This window comes from Paroedura picta, chromosome 4 (assembly GCF_049243985.1).
Source record: "Paroedura picta isolate Pp20150507F chromosome 4, Ppicta_v3.0, whole genome shotgun sequence".
Taxonomy (NCBI): domain Eukaryota; kingdom Metazoa; phylum Chordata; class Lepidosauria; order Squamata; family Gekkonidae; genus Paroedura; species Paroedura picta.
This window is the reverse complement of record NC_135372.1, coordinates 118,051,159-118,067,148: the sequence shown is the minus strand read 5'-3', so window position 1 is coordinate 118,067,148 and position 15,990 is coordinate 118,051,159. Positions and strand designations below refer to the sequence as shown.

The 15,990-nt window shown below is 45.5% G+C and overlaps 1 protein-coding gene across 3 annotated transcripts in view; it reads right to left on the bottom strand.

Annotated features, from left to right (window-relative positions):
- The window catches only part of L3MBTL1 (L3MBTL histone methyl-lysine binding protein 1), a 46,761-nt gene that overhangs the window by 16,143 nt on the left and 14,628 nt on the right, over window positions 1-15,990 (bottom strand). For 2 of the 3 annotated variants that reach the window (XR_013230562.1, XM_077335374.1), the window contains exons 4-12: window positions 15,005-15,149; window positions 13,325-13,469; window positions 11,288-11,420; window positions 10,054-10,141; window positions 8,200-8,285; window positions 5,484-5,588; window positions 4,853-4,988; window positions 3,715-3,815; window positions 2,286-2,437 (exon numbers count right to left, since the gene is read on the bottom strand). Coding sequence is in view for 2 of the 3 variants with exons in the window: in XM_077335374.1 (XP_077191489.1) it covers window positions 2,286-2,437; window positions 3,715-3,815; window positions 4,853-4,988; window positions 5,484-5,588; window positions 8,200-8,285; window positions 10,054-10,141; window positions 11,288-11,420; window positions 13,325-13,469; window positions 15,005-15,149 (1,091 nt within the window). In the remaining variant the exon portion in view is untranslated. The remainder of the gene's footprint in view (window positions 1-2,285; window positions 2,438-3,714; window positions 3,816-4,852; window positions 4,989-5,483; window positions 5,589-8,199; window positions 8,286-10,053; window positions 10,142-11,287; window positions 11,421-13,324; window positions 13,470-15,004; window positions 15,150-15,990) is intronic. The other variant, XM_077335375.1, reaches the window with a different exon arrangement.

Here is a 15,990-nt window from a genome sequence, read left to right as displayed (position 1 = left end):
AGCATTTGATATGTTGTATCCCAGTTCCTCTTGTGGCGCAGAGTGGTAAGGCAGCTGTCTGAAAACTTTGCCCATAAGGCTGGGAGTTCAATCCCAGCAGCCGGCTCAAGGTTGACTCAGCCTTCCATCCTTCCGAGGTCGGTAAAATGAGTACCCAGCTTGCTGCTGGGGGGTAAACGGTCATGACTGGGGAAGGCACTGGCAAACCACCCCGTATTGAGTCTGCCATGAAAACGCTGGAGGGCGTCACCCCAAGGGTCAGACATGACTCGGTGCTTGCACAGGGGATACCTTTACCTTTACCTTTATCCCAGTTCCTGTCTCTTTGTATAAGGATTGGGACATTTTTTGTTTAGGCAGCTCAAAAGGCTTGGGACTTTCAAAATATCACTTCCTTGTCTTGTGATGGCAAAAAAAAAAAAAAAAAAAAATCAAGCTGAAGGGTTGCCAAATCCACAGCATCCCAAATCCTAAACAATGTCGTATGATGTCCTGGATCAAAGACACGAAGGCAGATCAGTCTCTGAAGTCCAAACTGAAAGACAATCTGACCAGAGGCCGTTTCAAATAATCATAAATTCATAGAATCATAGAGTTGGAAGGGGCCATACAGGCCATCTAGTCCAACCCCCTGCTCAACGCAGGATCAGCCCTAAGCATCCTAAAGCAATACATTACTTATAATCAGTTTTCTTGCATTTTTTCTTTTTATTGAAAAATACTTTTATATAGGGGTCAAGCCAAAATGGTATCTAGGTAACTTTTGCCATTTCCAAGGATCAAGCCTTTTCTCAGTGAGGAAAGCAATTTATTATTTCAAACGCCATCTGGTCAGTCTGTCTTTTGGTACGATATCCTGGGGCAGCCGCTAATGATACTATATACCAGTGGTTCTCAACCTTTGCAACCCTTTAATACAGTTCCTCATGTTGTGGTGACCCCCAACCATAAAATTTTGCAATGTTCTTTCACAGAAATTAAACCAAAACTGACCAGTGGCATGAAGATCCATTGTTCATGAATGTAGATACATTGGTTATAAATTGTATATAAATTGGCGGGCGCCTTCAAGAGGAGCGGCAACAGTGGTTCCACCCCCCCCCCCCCCGCCGGCCAAGCTGCTCGCCCTGCTGCTCGCCCTGTGAAAGGATCATTCAACTCCCAAAGGGGTCCCGACCCCCAGGTTGAGAACCACTGCCATATACACTTACAATGTATATACATTTGCAATGCAACTTGTTTAATTTGAATCAAAGTTGATTCCTGCCCATGAAACCATTTGAGATGAATAATTTGGCGTGACCATAGAAGGAATTAAGAGCTGACTGGACCAACAGAGCCGCAACAGCTTCAGATCTGAGGTGGCCAATAAGTTTTGTGCCTTCTATGAGGGCCCTGCATGTCTCTACTCACTGGGATTCCTGCTAGCTGCATGGTATCTGAATCAACCTCATGTATTCCCCAAGAATGGAGACCTATTTCTATGGGACCCTCACGACTACATTTCCCACATCTAACCGCAGATGATGCTGTACTTTTATGGTGGCCTGGCACTCTGCTTCCTATATCCCAGCGGTGTTGCTGTCTCACATATTTGCACACGGATATGTCCTGGGTCAGGGAGCAGCAGCAGTTGGCATCTCACTCATTTCCATGGACTTTCCCCCTCATGCTTCCATGGCACAGAGATGGAACTCTCCCAACTTTCCTCAGGAAGAGAGGCAGCAGTTAGGCACAAACTGAAGGCCTATTAAATCGAAAGCTTTTAGCCACATGGTTCCCATTTCAATTGCACACTTGAAAAATCATTGCTATTAAAACAGCAATAAAATTGCTTTGAAAGGAAGCATTCAATTGAGCAGGGATTACGACCCAGTTGGAGATGTGCAACACCCCTTTCCATAATGTCACTAATGTTATTACTAGCACACATGAAGCTTTTTTGTAGTGAAGCAGACCATCAAGGTCATTCAGTCCATCAAGGTGAGACTGCTAGTGGCTCTCCAGGGCCTCAGGTAGAGGTCTTTCCTATCACCCACTGCCTGGTCCTTCTGTACAGGAGATGCTAGGGACAGAACCTGCAATCTTCTGCATGCAAAGCAGAGGCCCTTCCGCTGAGTCACAGACCTTTCCATATCATATAATTTCAATCTCCCTCAAAATTCCCAGAAGAACTTCAAACATGCAGCAGTCACTTCTTAAGACCTCAGATTTCATTTGATGTGGTACTCAGAGGCAATGCCCGGCCCAACCAAGTGGCTCTTCTGTGCCCCTCTTTTGCCTACCAGTAGTCATACGTGTCATCCCAGTTATCAAAGTGCACCAAAAAGCGATTGTCCACCACATCTGTCACCGTGGCAACGCATATCAAAGAAGGATTCATACGATCCACTGCTTCAAGTTTCATGCCCACTTGGAATCCTGTTGGGGCAGCATTCTGAAGAAAGAGAAGACAGAATCAGTCCCCTTTCCACATGCATCAGGAAAGGTTTCTGTACAGTGCATCCCCATGATGTAGCGGTAAAGTAAAAAGCGTGAAGAGGAGGGCAAGACTGATCACACGGATCTTTCCCATGCTGCCTGCAAGGAGGAAAGTTCCAGTGGGAAAGATCCAAGGTATCAGCTCCCCCCACCCCAGACACCAATTAGACCGTTTATGCACTGGAAGATTCATGCCGGGCTGCAGGCTAGAGTTTTAGTCATGGCAGGTTGCCCCACCTCTTCCTGCACCCACATGGGGGAGCATTTGGCCTGGTGCACCTCATCCGGGCCGGATTTGTACTCCTGCATGAGAGCTGGGGCAGTGAAGTTCCCAGTGCATAAACGGTCTTAATGAGCCACATCTGTTTTTCTTCCAAACTGGGATCTTTCTCCTCCCAGAACATCCACATTATATTGTCCTCCACCATCCACTTTCAAAGCTTTCCCAGTCCTTGGCACACTGTTTCTCAAGCTGAGTTTAGTATGACATTTTCCGAGAGAGTCAACGCACATGAGAGTGCCATCTGAATAGGAAATAGCTTCTTTTCAACAAGCCCACCCACAGCAGTGCTGTTTTTTCTCTGGCAGCCTCTTGTGGTTGCCATTTCCCCCACTGGGCCACGGATGCAGGAACTGCTAAAGTACTGTAGTGCTAGAGCAATTGCCAGGTTTTTTTCTTCTTCCAAAAGCTCTCAAAACCCTTCTGGTGGAACAGTGGAGAAAATGTAGGGGAAGAGAATGACTGATGGAGGACACTGCAGAGGACAATCCCATGCAGATGCTCTGTGTCCAAAGCAAATGCCTCTGCTATTGCCACAGCAAATAATGCAGAACAGAGAAAACTCCTTGTGGGGATGCAGAACTGCTTGCTACCATGGGACTAAGCAGGAATAGTTAAGGCTAGTCTCCCACAAGCTCAGCCAGTAGATTAATCAACAGAAGCTTTGATCGATGAGCAGACTCAGGACCCTGAGTCTGTGAGAAATTGGCAACCTGTGAGAACAGCAAGGCTGTGAGAAATTGGCAACCTCATTTACTGACTGACAGCCTTAATTTTTAATGTATCCAGACTAACACTGTTTCCCTGAGCCTGCCCTCGGTTTTAGACTTAAGGATGCTATTTACTGCATAAAAGCTTCCCTCTATATTGAGGCTGTTTCAAGAGCACAGTCGTTATCCTGCCCAGCACAAGTAAAGGAGTCAGTTTGTAGGAGGAAAAAAGCCACCGCTCACACTGTCTGGGGTCACGAAGAGGTGCTTGGGAGCTGCCTGAGCTTTGGTTATCCTCAGATAGTTGGCCCAGTTGAATTCTTCTTCCTTATAACCTAAACATCCTCACATAAAGGAAAGGAAAGAGGAGACGTATTAGAGAGGTCAAACTAATTGGCAAATGGAGATGATGTTTCTTAGATGGTTTGCAGAGGGCATCTTACCCTGTAGGGATGCCAAATCTCCAGGTGGGACCTGCAGATCCTCCAGAATTACAGCTCATATCCAGACTGCAGCAATCAGACTACTATGCATGCTGTAGGGCAGAGCTGGTGACACTCCAGCCCACTGCAGTCCCCGCCTTCCACGCTCCATCTCCAAATCAACAGGAGTTTCCCAATTTGGATCTGGCAACCCTATTTCCCTCTGATGGCAGCCACAAACTAGAAAAGTAGACCTCGCACTGCTTTGAGGTTCTCTCTCTGGTTTCTTAAACACATACACCCCCTTGAAGCATATGAAACTAACACTGCTTGTGACACCAACAGTGCAGTCCTCTGCATGTCAGGGTTCCCGTCTCCTGACTCAGTCCCAGAGCAACCCAACCCCCAAAGGAACACCCTACGCAGGCCTGCCCCTGCCCAATCCAGAAACTGCAACTGGCCCAGAATGCGGTGACATAGGTCTTCACGAGAACACCTTGGAGGGGCCATATTTGACCAGTTCTTAAACAGCTGCACCAGCTCCTAGAGGTAATCCAGACTAGGATCAAGATTTTGGTATTAACCTTCAAGGCTTTTTGGGGTCTGAGTCTGGTGTATCTGAGGGTCTGCCTGACTGACCATGCCCCTGAAGAGTGGTCTGCTCTGCCAGTTCCAACAGGCTGGTGATCTCTGGCTCTTGAGAGGTATGTCTGGCCTCAACCAGGACCAGGACCTACCTGATGGAATGAGCTCTCAGAAGAGCTGACGGTCCTGCTGGAACTGGCTCAGTTCCACAGGGCCTGCAAAATGGAGCTCTTCCACCAGGCATTTGGTTGGGGCCAATGAGAATTTAACATATACACCTCTGTCCTTTACCAGAAGTGTTAGTTTACTCTTGACCCCAAACCAAACCTGCTCCTTGAGCGATGCTGGAATAAACATGGTGCCAATCCACCTACCTTTGGGTGGCTGGAGCTTGTGCCCCGTTTTCTCAAACCAACCAGCTGGATGAATGTTAGGGGAGTTGGCATTCAGCCAGAAATCATGACATTCAGAGTAGCCATCAAAGTGAAGGCGCATCCGGTAACCACATACCTGCATATCGGAAAACCAAGAGAAGGGAGTATCCTTTGTGAATTTTCCTGCTACTAACCTTCCAGGATAATTATCCTATCTTACTGGACAGTTCACTCTCTGGCCAGTAGGAGGCAGATTTGTCAAAACGTTAACAGGCCACCTATGTTTAAATCCGAAGGTACAACTAAGGAAGGCAAGAGTGTACATTTAATATGAGACCAGGTCCCTTGTGCGATGTGTCCCACACGAACAACACTCCACAAGGGTCGTTTTGCAGACTAAACAGTATTCTGTGGAAACACACTCTGAGTGCTCCAAGTCGAATGAGGGTACCAGGAAATTTATCACTGGGTGTCATATTCTCAGGTCCCATGGGAGGGGGGGGGCACTTCTTTATCCCAATGAAACAATAGAGTTTGAGGAAGGCACAAAGCCAGTCAACAGAAAAAAGCAGTTTTGGTATTCAACAGCTGATAATCAGCAGGATGCAGAGGAGGAGGAAGGTCATCTCACCTCAGCCACTGTAAGAATGAAGTACATGGAAGGGTGCTGGGGGTCAATCCCCTCAAGCTTCATCCCCACCTGGAAGCCGCTCTTGTGCTGGCTGACCAACTGATGCTGAAAGAAAATAACAAATCAATTGCTAAAACATAGAATTATCTGCCATCCAAAAGGGGTACCTTTCCACCTCATTTTATTTAATGTCATGTTTCAGGCCTTCAAAATACCAAAATAACATATGGCCACCCTATCAATTGTCACCAAAATGTCAGTCACTAACAGGCTTGTTCAGGTCTTGCAAGCTTTATAGAACCATAGAGTTGGAAGGCATCTCCAGGGTCATCTAGTCCAACCCCCTGCACAATACTGGAACTCACAATTACCTGCCTGCCCACAGTGACCATAATTTCATGCCCAAGTGACCTTCCCCTAAAAATAAAATCTCCAGAATTCAGCCTGGCCTGGGGAAAATTCACCTACCATCCCACAGGGGCCATCAGCAATTCCCTGGGTATGCAAGGAAGGGCCACAAGAGACAAACACTGGCACATCCCTTCCTGCCCACCCGCTCACAATCTGCCTATGTTCATAAAGCCAGCATTTCTGTCAGATGATTATCCAGCCTCTGCTTAAGAACTTCCAAACAAGGAGAACCCACCAGCTCCTGAGGAAGCCTCTTCAACTGAGGAACCACTCTGTCAGGAATTTCTTTGTGTGTGTTTTTTTATATGTAAACCTCTTCCCTCGCTTTATTCTTTTTTCCTTTGAAGAATGATATTCATGTGTGTAAATTATCTCTAATTTTGTAAAATATATTCAAATCTTTACAACAGTCACAGAACTACCCCAGGGACTAGTCTCTAGGCCATGGATTCCCAGCCAGGGGTAGTGGACCCCTGGGGGTCTGTGGGAGTTCTGAAGGGGATTCACAGGAGCTCTGCAGTGGCATGGTGGTGGTCCAGGCTGTATTCTCAGCTCTTACTCTTGTTTCTGGCCTACATGAGGCAGAGCCACTATAGTAGAAACAAAGACAGGGGGAAGAAGCAAAAGGAGGGCTAAGAGAGCGGGTAGTGATGTCACTTCTGGGGGTGTGGCAGGGGGCGTTGCCAACTGACATCACTTCCAGGGCTCCTAAAAGTTTGAACACTTATTTCAGGGGCACCTCCATGATCAAAAGGTTGAAAAAGGCTGCTCTACGCAATAAAAGTCAGAATTAACCCAAAGTGTGCTGTCCCAAGCCAAGCATTAAGACATTGTTAAGCATGCAGTTCTAAAAAGGGTTAAATTATCTCCTTGACATTTTTTTTTCCAGATTGCCTCTCCCATGCTGCCTCCCACCACCAGGAAGGCCAGAAAGTGCATTAAGAAAAATGGAAATGGGAACTGTAACAATTTAATTGATAGCACGTAATAAACAAACAAAAGAATTCAAAACAAAAGAATGCAATAAAACATATAAAGTTGAAAGTCCCAAAACAAATATATACTGAGGTTGGAGTTTTAAGAAAACAGCCTCCATCCTAGACAGCTTTTTGTTCATATCATCCCATGATCCTTAGGATAGTCTTTTAGTAGACAAAACGAAACCCACCACCCTTTTTCACTAGCATCAAGCCTCACTGGACCCAACCCCATGCCTAATCAGTTCAATTAGCAACAGTGCAATGAGGATGGAAGGAGCAAAGATAACGTCAAAGCTCCTCTTGATGGAAGATGAGTCTTCCCATGTTCTCAGAGCAAATCCTCTTCAGCATAAAATAAACAAATTCATCTGACATCCAAAAAGCACGGACATCATAAAGGAGGCCCAACTTAATTTCTGTGTCCTATCAGCAATGAATATTCTCTCATATTATGTTTGCTTACAAATCAAGTTCTTTCCATTCCCCCACACTTTGCCCGGAACTTCTAGCGAGGCTTTGGGCTTAGAGGGTGAATCCTGGCAGAACGGCCACAAAGGCAGATCTAAACCTTTGCTACATATTCACCTAAGAATTTCCTCTGACTGGCACAAAAGACAGAAAAGAATCTTAAATTTTTGATATAATTTAAATTAGTAGAAAATTGTTAAAGTTGTGCTATGCTTTCCATGAATAAAAATGACAGATAATGCTGCAAGCTATAGTCAAAATGCTGCCAGGAGTAGTTTGATGTACTAGCCCCCAAGAACAATAACTTGATGGCATTTCTGGGGTTGAGCAATGACCCAGGAGAAGCATAACACATTTACTGGGACTTGACCTATAGGTGAAAATGGATCATGATGACCCTTTAATTATTAAGGAATGCTACCAGATTTGGAGAACAGTGTTAAGTATTGCCTAATTAGGATAAATGGGTGTGGGGAAGTAAGAATGGAGCTTGATGGGATTAGCTGGTAGATTCCTGGGGACCCTATTGTTCTAAATTATGCATCTACCTAGGGTGGAGAGGAGATTGTTAGTGAGTCAGCCATTCCTTCTGATGCATTCTAAACAACATTGTCCACACTTGTTCTTGACTGATATCTGGTTCATGTTACTTTGGACCAGGCAGTGAAGTGCCCCTCTACACCCTAATCAGGATGGGCCAGTTTGACCTCAGAAGCTAAGAGGGTTGGTCATGGTTAGACCACCAAGGGAGTCCAGGGTTGCTATGCAAAGGCAGGCAATAGCAAATTACTCTCTTGCCTTGAAAACCCTACTGGGTCACCACCAAGAGTGTAGCATGAATGAACCTTGTTACTTACTTCCTGAAATAGATTTAAAGGGGCACTGTTGGCTTTCTGTTCTTCCAGGTAGGATGCCCAAGACCAACCATCTGTCTTTTCCTCACCTGAAATTCAGAACAGCAGGACAAAGACCTCACAAAATAATAATAACAATAACAATAACAATAACAATAACAATAACAACAACAACAACAACAACAACAACAACAACAACAACATTTTAACATGCACTTCCCCAAAGGCTCAAGGTTGGTAACAACATATATAAAAACAGTGAATAATAATTGTCACATTAAAACATTCATTTAATAAAAACTCTCTATAATCAGGTTAATTTAAAACCACCTTAATTTCCCAGTGGTGCAGTTCAAGTATGGTGAAAGCTTGTCTAATATTATGTGCAGGGAGGCCAGAACTTCGGTGTCATTTCTATCATCAACAGACCTGGCAGAACAGCTTTGTTTTAAAGTCCCTTCTGAACTGTCCCAAGAACCATGTTGCTGGCATTTACATACTTCGTTATATGGGAGAAGGTTTTGGAAAACATGAACCTTTAGCCAAACACACCATACAGCTCAGCCCACACCATCCAGAAGTAGGGCTTCCGATTTCTAAAGCAAACCCTCTAGCTGTCCTTTTAATACTTGGACCTGCACGAGTTCTCAGGTGATGTGATTTAGTTTCATGTCATAGAAAGCTGCTGTTATGCATTGCTGCACATTAAACCTCTGTTAATGGGAAAGGATGTTTTTTTTCCTGGCCAGCTGGCAATGTTATCCAACAAGCAGGTCTGAACAAAACACCACCTTCTCTTTAGCCAAACAGTCAGCTTCATCAAGGGTTCTTCCAGACAGGGGGCAATGACAATACATCACCTTGCTATGAATGACAGCAGCTTCTATGAGTAGCAGCACAGGAACAAGGGAAAAGGATGCCCACACCACTTCCCCATTCCTACACCGCTGTTTGCTGCTGTCCTCCCACAAGCTCCTTTCCTCAACCCAAAGTTGCACTTGTGCGAAACTGAGGCCATGAGGGTGATTGATTGCATGGAACAACCCCCACCCCCCACCCCCACTTCAGTTTCCTTTCACCATCCAGCTGCACTGTAATGCTACAGCAAATCCTTGGCAGGGAGTGGAATGCAGCAAAGGTCTGCTCCCACACTAGGCAGATATTCCACCCGCCTGGTTTAAGGATTTGCATGACCGTTAGCACCAGAGTCCATTTAAGGATCCGTTTGGCCTTAGCAGAGCACACTGGGCACTGTCCCTTGTGCTGCACAAGTAACTGGGGGGGGGGGGGCGACTCCCAGGAATAGTGGAACTTCGGAAGCAACTGACAGCTTCACTGTGCTGAAAACATTTCTTGAACCTTGGTGAGACCTGAAAGCACAGTGCCCTGATATTTCAGGGGACCTTCCCACTTATGCAGCTTGTGGTTTGTGTGCATGCTCAATGAACGATGTGTATGCTCAGTTACTAATAGAGCATGCATATCACTCTTTTTTTTTGTTCTTGTGGTCCACAAGCCACCTACGTATGAAGACCCCCTAATGATCATAGTGTGAAGGTCCCCTAACCATACAGTACTGCGGGACCTCTAGAACCATGGGGCCGCTAGCATGTGCTACATGCAGTATTAAAAAAAATCATTTCTGATATTGCACCATAAAGCCACCCCTCAGTTTGAGTCTTAAAGAGAAGGAGACATCCCCAGGAATACAGTGTCCCCTGTTCAGAATGAGCACGATGTCATGGGACCATTCCCCTTTAATGCCAGGTCCTCCTGCCTTCTGAAAAATCCCTGTTTGGAAGCAGCCCTAGAGAAAAGTCGGATGGCTCAGGCAAGTGAGCCACGCTCCATGCTTACTCAGCTGACTTGTGCTCCATTCTTCATTCCCAATGTTGCTAGCAGGGGGTTCTCCTCCAGAGCCATTTGCCTCCTCCTGCTTTACTTCCTAGGTCATATAGACAAAAATTGTACTCTGAATAATTACCCAGTTGATTTGCCCTCCCTGACTTTGCAGAGCAACAAATGCTCTGGGATGCGACATCACACTGTTTCCTTGTGATGAGGCAGCACTGAAATCTTACTTTGTTTTTCTAATATGGATACCTTTGCAGCCCTGTCCTGGATAGCACAGGCTAGCCCACTCTGGTTGCTAAACAGAGGCAGGCAACGGCAAGCCATGTTTATTCCTCCACTGGGCCTCAGAGTCCTCTGAGGAGGAAGGAGGGGCTTCTGGCTTCCCTCCTGCACTGTTTTCTCCAGTGGAAATGGACCCAATTGGCCCCTTTCTCCAGCTTTGCACCTTTCATCTACACCTGAACAGAGCAGCAGGGTGCTGTTAAGGTAAGAACACCTGTCCTGTTTGACAGCGAGTTAGGCACCCATGTACTGTGAGAGGGGCAAGATGCAATGTTTTTGAAGCCCTTACCTTGTGGGTCATTGTGGCTTCAGCTATGGATTTTTATAGCCTTATTGGTTATTCGCTTTACAAGCATCTGTTCATCATCAACTAGCAAGAACCTACACAGGAACTTAAAGGAGATCTTGTTTGTCAAAAGGAAGTTTAGAAGTTTGCTAAATAAATGAATGTATCAGTGGCAGGAGGGGCGGCAGAGAGATTTAAGAAGTGAAAAGGCCACCAAGTTTAATGGCCTATTCTTGGATCTATTTAAGATGAAACCACAAAATGGTACAACAGTTTTAAGAAACACATATTAAACTGCTTTGTTATTCTTTGTAATAAGGACACACACACTACTAATTGCTAATTAGCACTGTTCATTAATAACACCGAGTATTAATTTCAGTTGGCCAGTTACCATTTTTATCAAGCAAAGGGATTTGAGCATTTTGCATGCAGAGCTAGCGTGCAGGGATGTTCAGCATGCAGAAGTGCTTTGGAGAAACCACAGAGTGTGGTCTGATGCCCTTCCACATGTACGTGTGATTGTCCCATCTTTGCAATCTCTAAGCTGCACCTCTCTCCAAGCTCACCCCAAAAGAATCTACTTCCCAAAATGCTTGTTTCCTGGCTGATCTAAGGAGGAAATGTGGGCATGAAGGAGAGACTGTGGAGAAGACCACCCAATCATACCGTTTGTTCAGACTCCTCCTCCTCTTCTTCTTCTTCAGAAGGGCTCTGATAATCTTTCCGTTTCCACTTCTTCACCGGCTTGAGACTTTCAGCAGAATTGGTGCTGCCAGCAGAGTTCTCAACAATGACAGACCTGCAATGCAAGGGATTTGGGGCATGCACTGACTACTGACAATATTTTCTAAGCAACAGGAACTGTTTCCTACTCAGTACTAACCCCAGTTCCTGCAACCACACTGTGATTGCTGTAGGAATGCAATGGGAACAGAGGCCTTGCTGTAATCGCCTTCATAAGGAGGAATGGCCTGTTTGCATGACAGATTCAGCAGGATAGTGAAGAGCACGAGACCAGACTGGAAGGACATGGGTTCCAATTCCCTTTTAGCTGTGGCACTCACACCGTGGCCTCAGGCAGGTCACCCACTCTCATCCAAGGATGCTTCCACACAGAGAATTTGCTCCAGTCTGGCATCCAAAGGACAGCAGCTCTAGAGCAGGGGTAGTCAACCTGTGGTCCTCCAGATGTTCATGGACTACAGTTCCCATAAGCCCCTGCCAGCGTTTGCTTTTTGTAAGGATTGCCATGAGAGCATCTGTGTACACCATACGGAAAGGAAATGTGTGCATTTTTTAAAGTCAGCAGCTTTTCCTTTGTCCCAGCCTCCTCTCTGCAACAAAAGGGGCTAGAGACTTAAAAAAAAATTAAAGGTAGGAGTTCCAGGCAGCTAGCAGATCATGGCAATATGCCTTTATAATACAATAGCAATCTAGCCATTTTTTTTAAAAGCCCCCCTCCCCAAGCTCTCCAGGAACAAGGAGGAAATCAAAGTGGGTGTGTATGTGTGGGTGTGGGGGGAGGCTGTAGCAAGGAAAACTGTCATGGGGACACTAAGTGGGAGCAACCCTATTCTAACCATCAAACTGTTGCAATCATAAGACAAGATAACTCTATGTATTCCACCCTATGCTTCTTGGAAGATGGCTAGACCACAGAGACGATAAATATTTAAGAGGCCCATATTGTGTTAACATTTACACAAGCTTCGGAATACCTCATCCATTGTCTGCTGATGCAGAACAGTACAGGAAGAGGTTGTGGTGATGTCCGGGATGTCTTGTCTAGACGCCAAGCCTTTCTATAGCTAATCTGGTCAGCAGATTGGAAAAGATCTATGAGCCCAGGGACAATAGCACCTCTGCCCTACATTTTCCTGGCCAAAAGCTGGTCCCACTCAAGGCCACAGGGTTCATTCTGATACTATATTCACAGCATTACAAGATTACAAAAATGCATCTTAAAGAGGCAAGTGTAGACCTGGGGAAGAAACTTCTAAAGTGTAAATTACCCGATATTTCAGATGCACAACTCTGATGCATGAATTCTGTGGGCATCTATGGAGAGCACTGCAAAATCTGTGATCCTGGCCATTCTGACGTGCTAAAATCATGAAACTGATTTACTCTGCAAACTGAAAGCCATTTTCCTGTATAAACTGGCTTCTTTCAAAGAATCCTGGGAATTGTACTTTGAGTACAAAGAATCCTGGGAATTGTAGGTTTGCATAATGTCCTGTCTGTTTAACAGCAGCTTAATGGGTTGTGATGCTGTTTACCTCCACAATATGAAATGCTTCAAGTGCCCATTTCCACCTATTAATTCTCTGTTAAATGGACACAAAAATTGTTTTCCAGGCTTGTTGGCAGCCCTATTCCATGGTCTCCCAAGAGAGAGGAAATGATTATACAATCTATTCAGTCTGCTATGTGGATGTAGGTCTTTTCTTTAGTCTGTCTTGCTCTAGTCTTAATTTGTATATTTAAGAAGTCCAATGTCAATCAGAAAGGGTCTTACCAGGTATAGCTGGTAAAGCAGCCCTACCTACCCAGAGAATGGAAACATCCTTTCGAGTTCTGTAAACCACACAAAAGGATGAGAGCTTCCAGTACAAGAGCCACACTTATAAATAACCACATAGACAGCTTTTTCCTTAGATGGTTCCTGGACTCATTGCTTCCTGCTCACCATTCAAGCATTACCTTTCCTTGAATTGTCGGTAGCAGTTTTCACTGCAAAACCCTCTGCCTTCCTGGGCTGGCCCAGAAACATTTCTGCGTCCACAGGTACTGCAATGACATAGGCTGTCCACACCTGGAAGCTTGGATGGCTCTGGAAGGACCAAGTCTGGAGAACCAGAAAGAGAAGCAAATTAAAATGGGTTACCTGACAGCAAACCCCATAAAGACTGGAGCCTATTATGGTCAGCTCCAATTCTGGTAGAGCAAAACAACCACCAAGTCACAAGTGCAGAGCATGTTCAAAATGGCTAAGGCCATTTTGAAGAAGAAGAAGAGTTGGTTCTTATATGCCGCTTTTCCCTACCCAAAGGAGGCTCAAAGCGGCTTACAGTCGCCTCCCCATTCCTCTCCCCACAACAGACACCCTGTGGGGTGGGTGTGGCTGAGAGAGCCCTGATATCAATGCTCGGTCAGAGCAGTTTTATCAGTGCTGTGGTGAACCCAAGGTCACCCAGCTGGTTGCATGTGGGGGAGTGCAAAATTGAACCTGGCATGCCAAATTAGAAGTCCGCACTCCTAACCACTACACCAAACTGGCTTTTATTTAATTATTTAGATATTTATACCATGCTGGTCTTCCCAGTGGGGGCCTAAAGCTGCTTTTACCACTATTCTTCTCTCCCTCCATTTTGCCCTTATGCCAGTATGGTGAGGTATGGAGGTTAGGAGGAGGTTAGGAGGATACTGGCCCAAAGTCAGCCAGTTAACTCCCATATCACAGTGGGGATTCTACTTGGGTCTCTCAGGCCCTGGTGCAAGACACTAACCAGTATACCACATTGATATTTCATTTTAGATCCACATTGATCTATGGGTCTAGCTTGTACTTGTAAGCAGAATTACAAAGGTTAGTGGATTAATCAAATAAGTGGGAAATGGACTAAAAAGGTATCCTAGATTAACTGGTTAACAAATTATGCCTGCCACAACTCATGCATGCCTCATCTAAGAGATAAAAAGCATGCTTTGTTAGTTTCAAATTAATATTTCTCTCTTACGTATCTGTGTACAGATTTTATTGATTAATTAATCAATTCACTGGACAAAACATGAATTAAGATGTTTTAAATTGGGTGACAAATGTATTGTAGTAGAACACAGAATGTGGGCAAAATGAAATATATTAGCCTAGGCAGGAAACAAATTATCTCACATGTACATACAAAGAAAGAGTTGAGTGAAATCACCCACACCCACATGTGTGGATCCTACAAATGGCACGAGAAAATCTGCTTGAGGATCTGGACCTTTCCCACCTCTCCATTCTCCTGGAAGCCTCCTAAGACCTCCAAAAAGCTAGTGCTCAAGGGTCCCATGAACAAATGCAGCAGGACACCGGGGGCAGGTTTAAAAATGCCATCCCTCCTCACTCTTCTGCAAGTAGAATTTCCATAGGTGCAGATTTCCATCTATGCAAGGGAGCAGGAGGAAAGCAACACAGCCAAATTCTGTCCACTGACAGCTTCCTACTGTGTTCTGTGGCATTTTGAACATGTAGCCCCCCAGAGTCCAAGCGTCAGCTTTTTGGAGATCACTGAGGGGTGAGAGGGGAGTTGGAAAGATCCATGACTGCAAGCACTTTTCATTGGCAGTTCATATGAAGCCCCATCCTCTGAACACCTGCCAGTGAAGCCTCCTCACCTTGAGCCAGAGTGGGATTGTCCTTGCTGGCAGGAGCCATTTCAACATCCCCATCTCTTTCCAAATGGCATTCCTTGAGGGGCTCCAAAGGTGACAGCTTGTCCGCACTGACCACTTTTAGCGTCCCATATTCATTTATTCGAAACTGCATTGAAAAGGAGCAGGAGATTAGAAGTCAAGTGTGGGGGTGGGGGGAACACATTTGGGCATGGCTGTATTGTGTTGGAATGGTAACAAGATGGTGTTATCGCTTTTGTATCTTGCTTGTCTCCCAAGGAACTCAGGGCAATGTCCTTTATGAATACAATGGAACAGGGGGCCACTGTGCCTACAGCCTCTTCCTCCACCACCTATTTTTCAATACTGCTGAACACCCAAGCCATTGGTATCATGGATGTCTTACCTTCCCCACTCTTGGCTGAGGCAGGTTTGCAGAAAGTGGAGGCCATGTCTGGGGCCAGCCAAGGCAAGAACTGCTCTCCAGGATCCTCCCTAGCCCATGGTGCTTCCAAACATCTTCACAACTCTGGTAGAATGCAAGCTTTTTGCCTTTCCCTGCTTAGCAGAGGATGCTGCAGCTGACTCAGTTCTCTGCACCACCCAAGCAGCAGCGAGGGGCTCCAAACTTATGGACTCAAGAGGGGAAAGCTTGTATCCACCAACCACTTACAGGTATTTTGCTGTCAGTCATAGCTGACTCTGTGGAGCAGGGGTAGTCAAACTGCGGCCCTCCAGATGTCCATGGACTACAATTCCCATGAGCCCCTGCCAGCGAATTCTGGAGGGTTTCAGGGTAAGAGATGAACAGAGGTGGTTTGCCATTGATTTCCTCTTCCTAGACTTCCTTGGTGGGGTCCATCCAAACACTAACTAGAGCCAAACTTGCTTAGCTTCCCAATTCTGACAAGATCAAGCTAGCCTGGGCTATTTATGTCAGGCCTACCACCCACTTAACATGTCAATTAACCGAGTGTTCTGGTTTAATG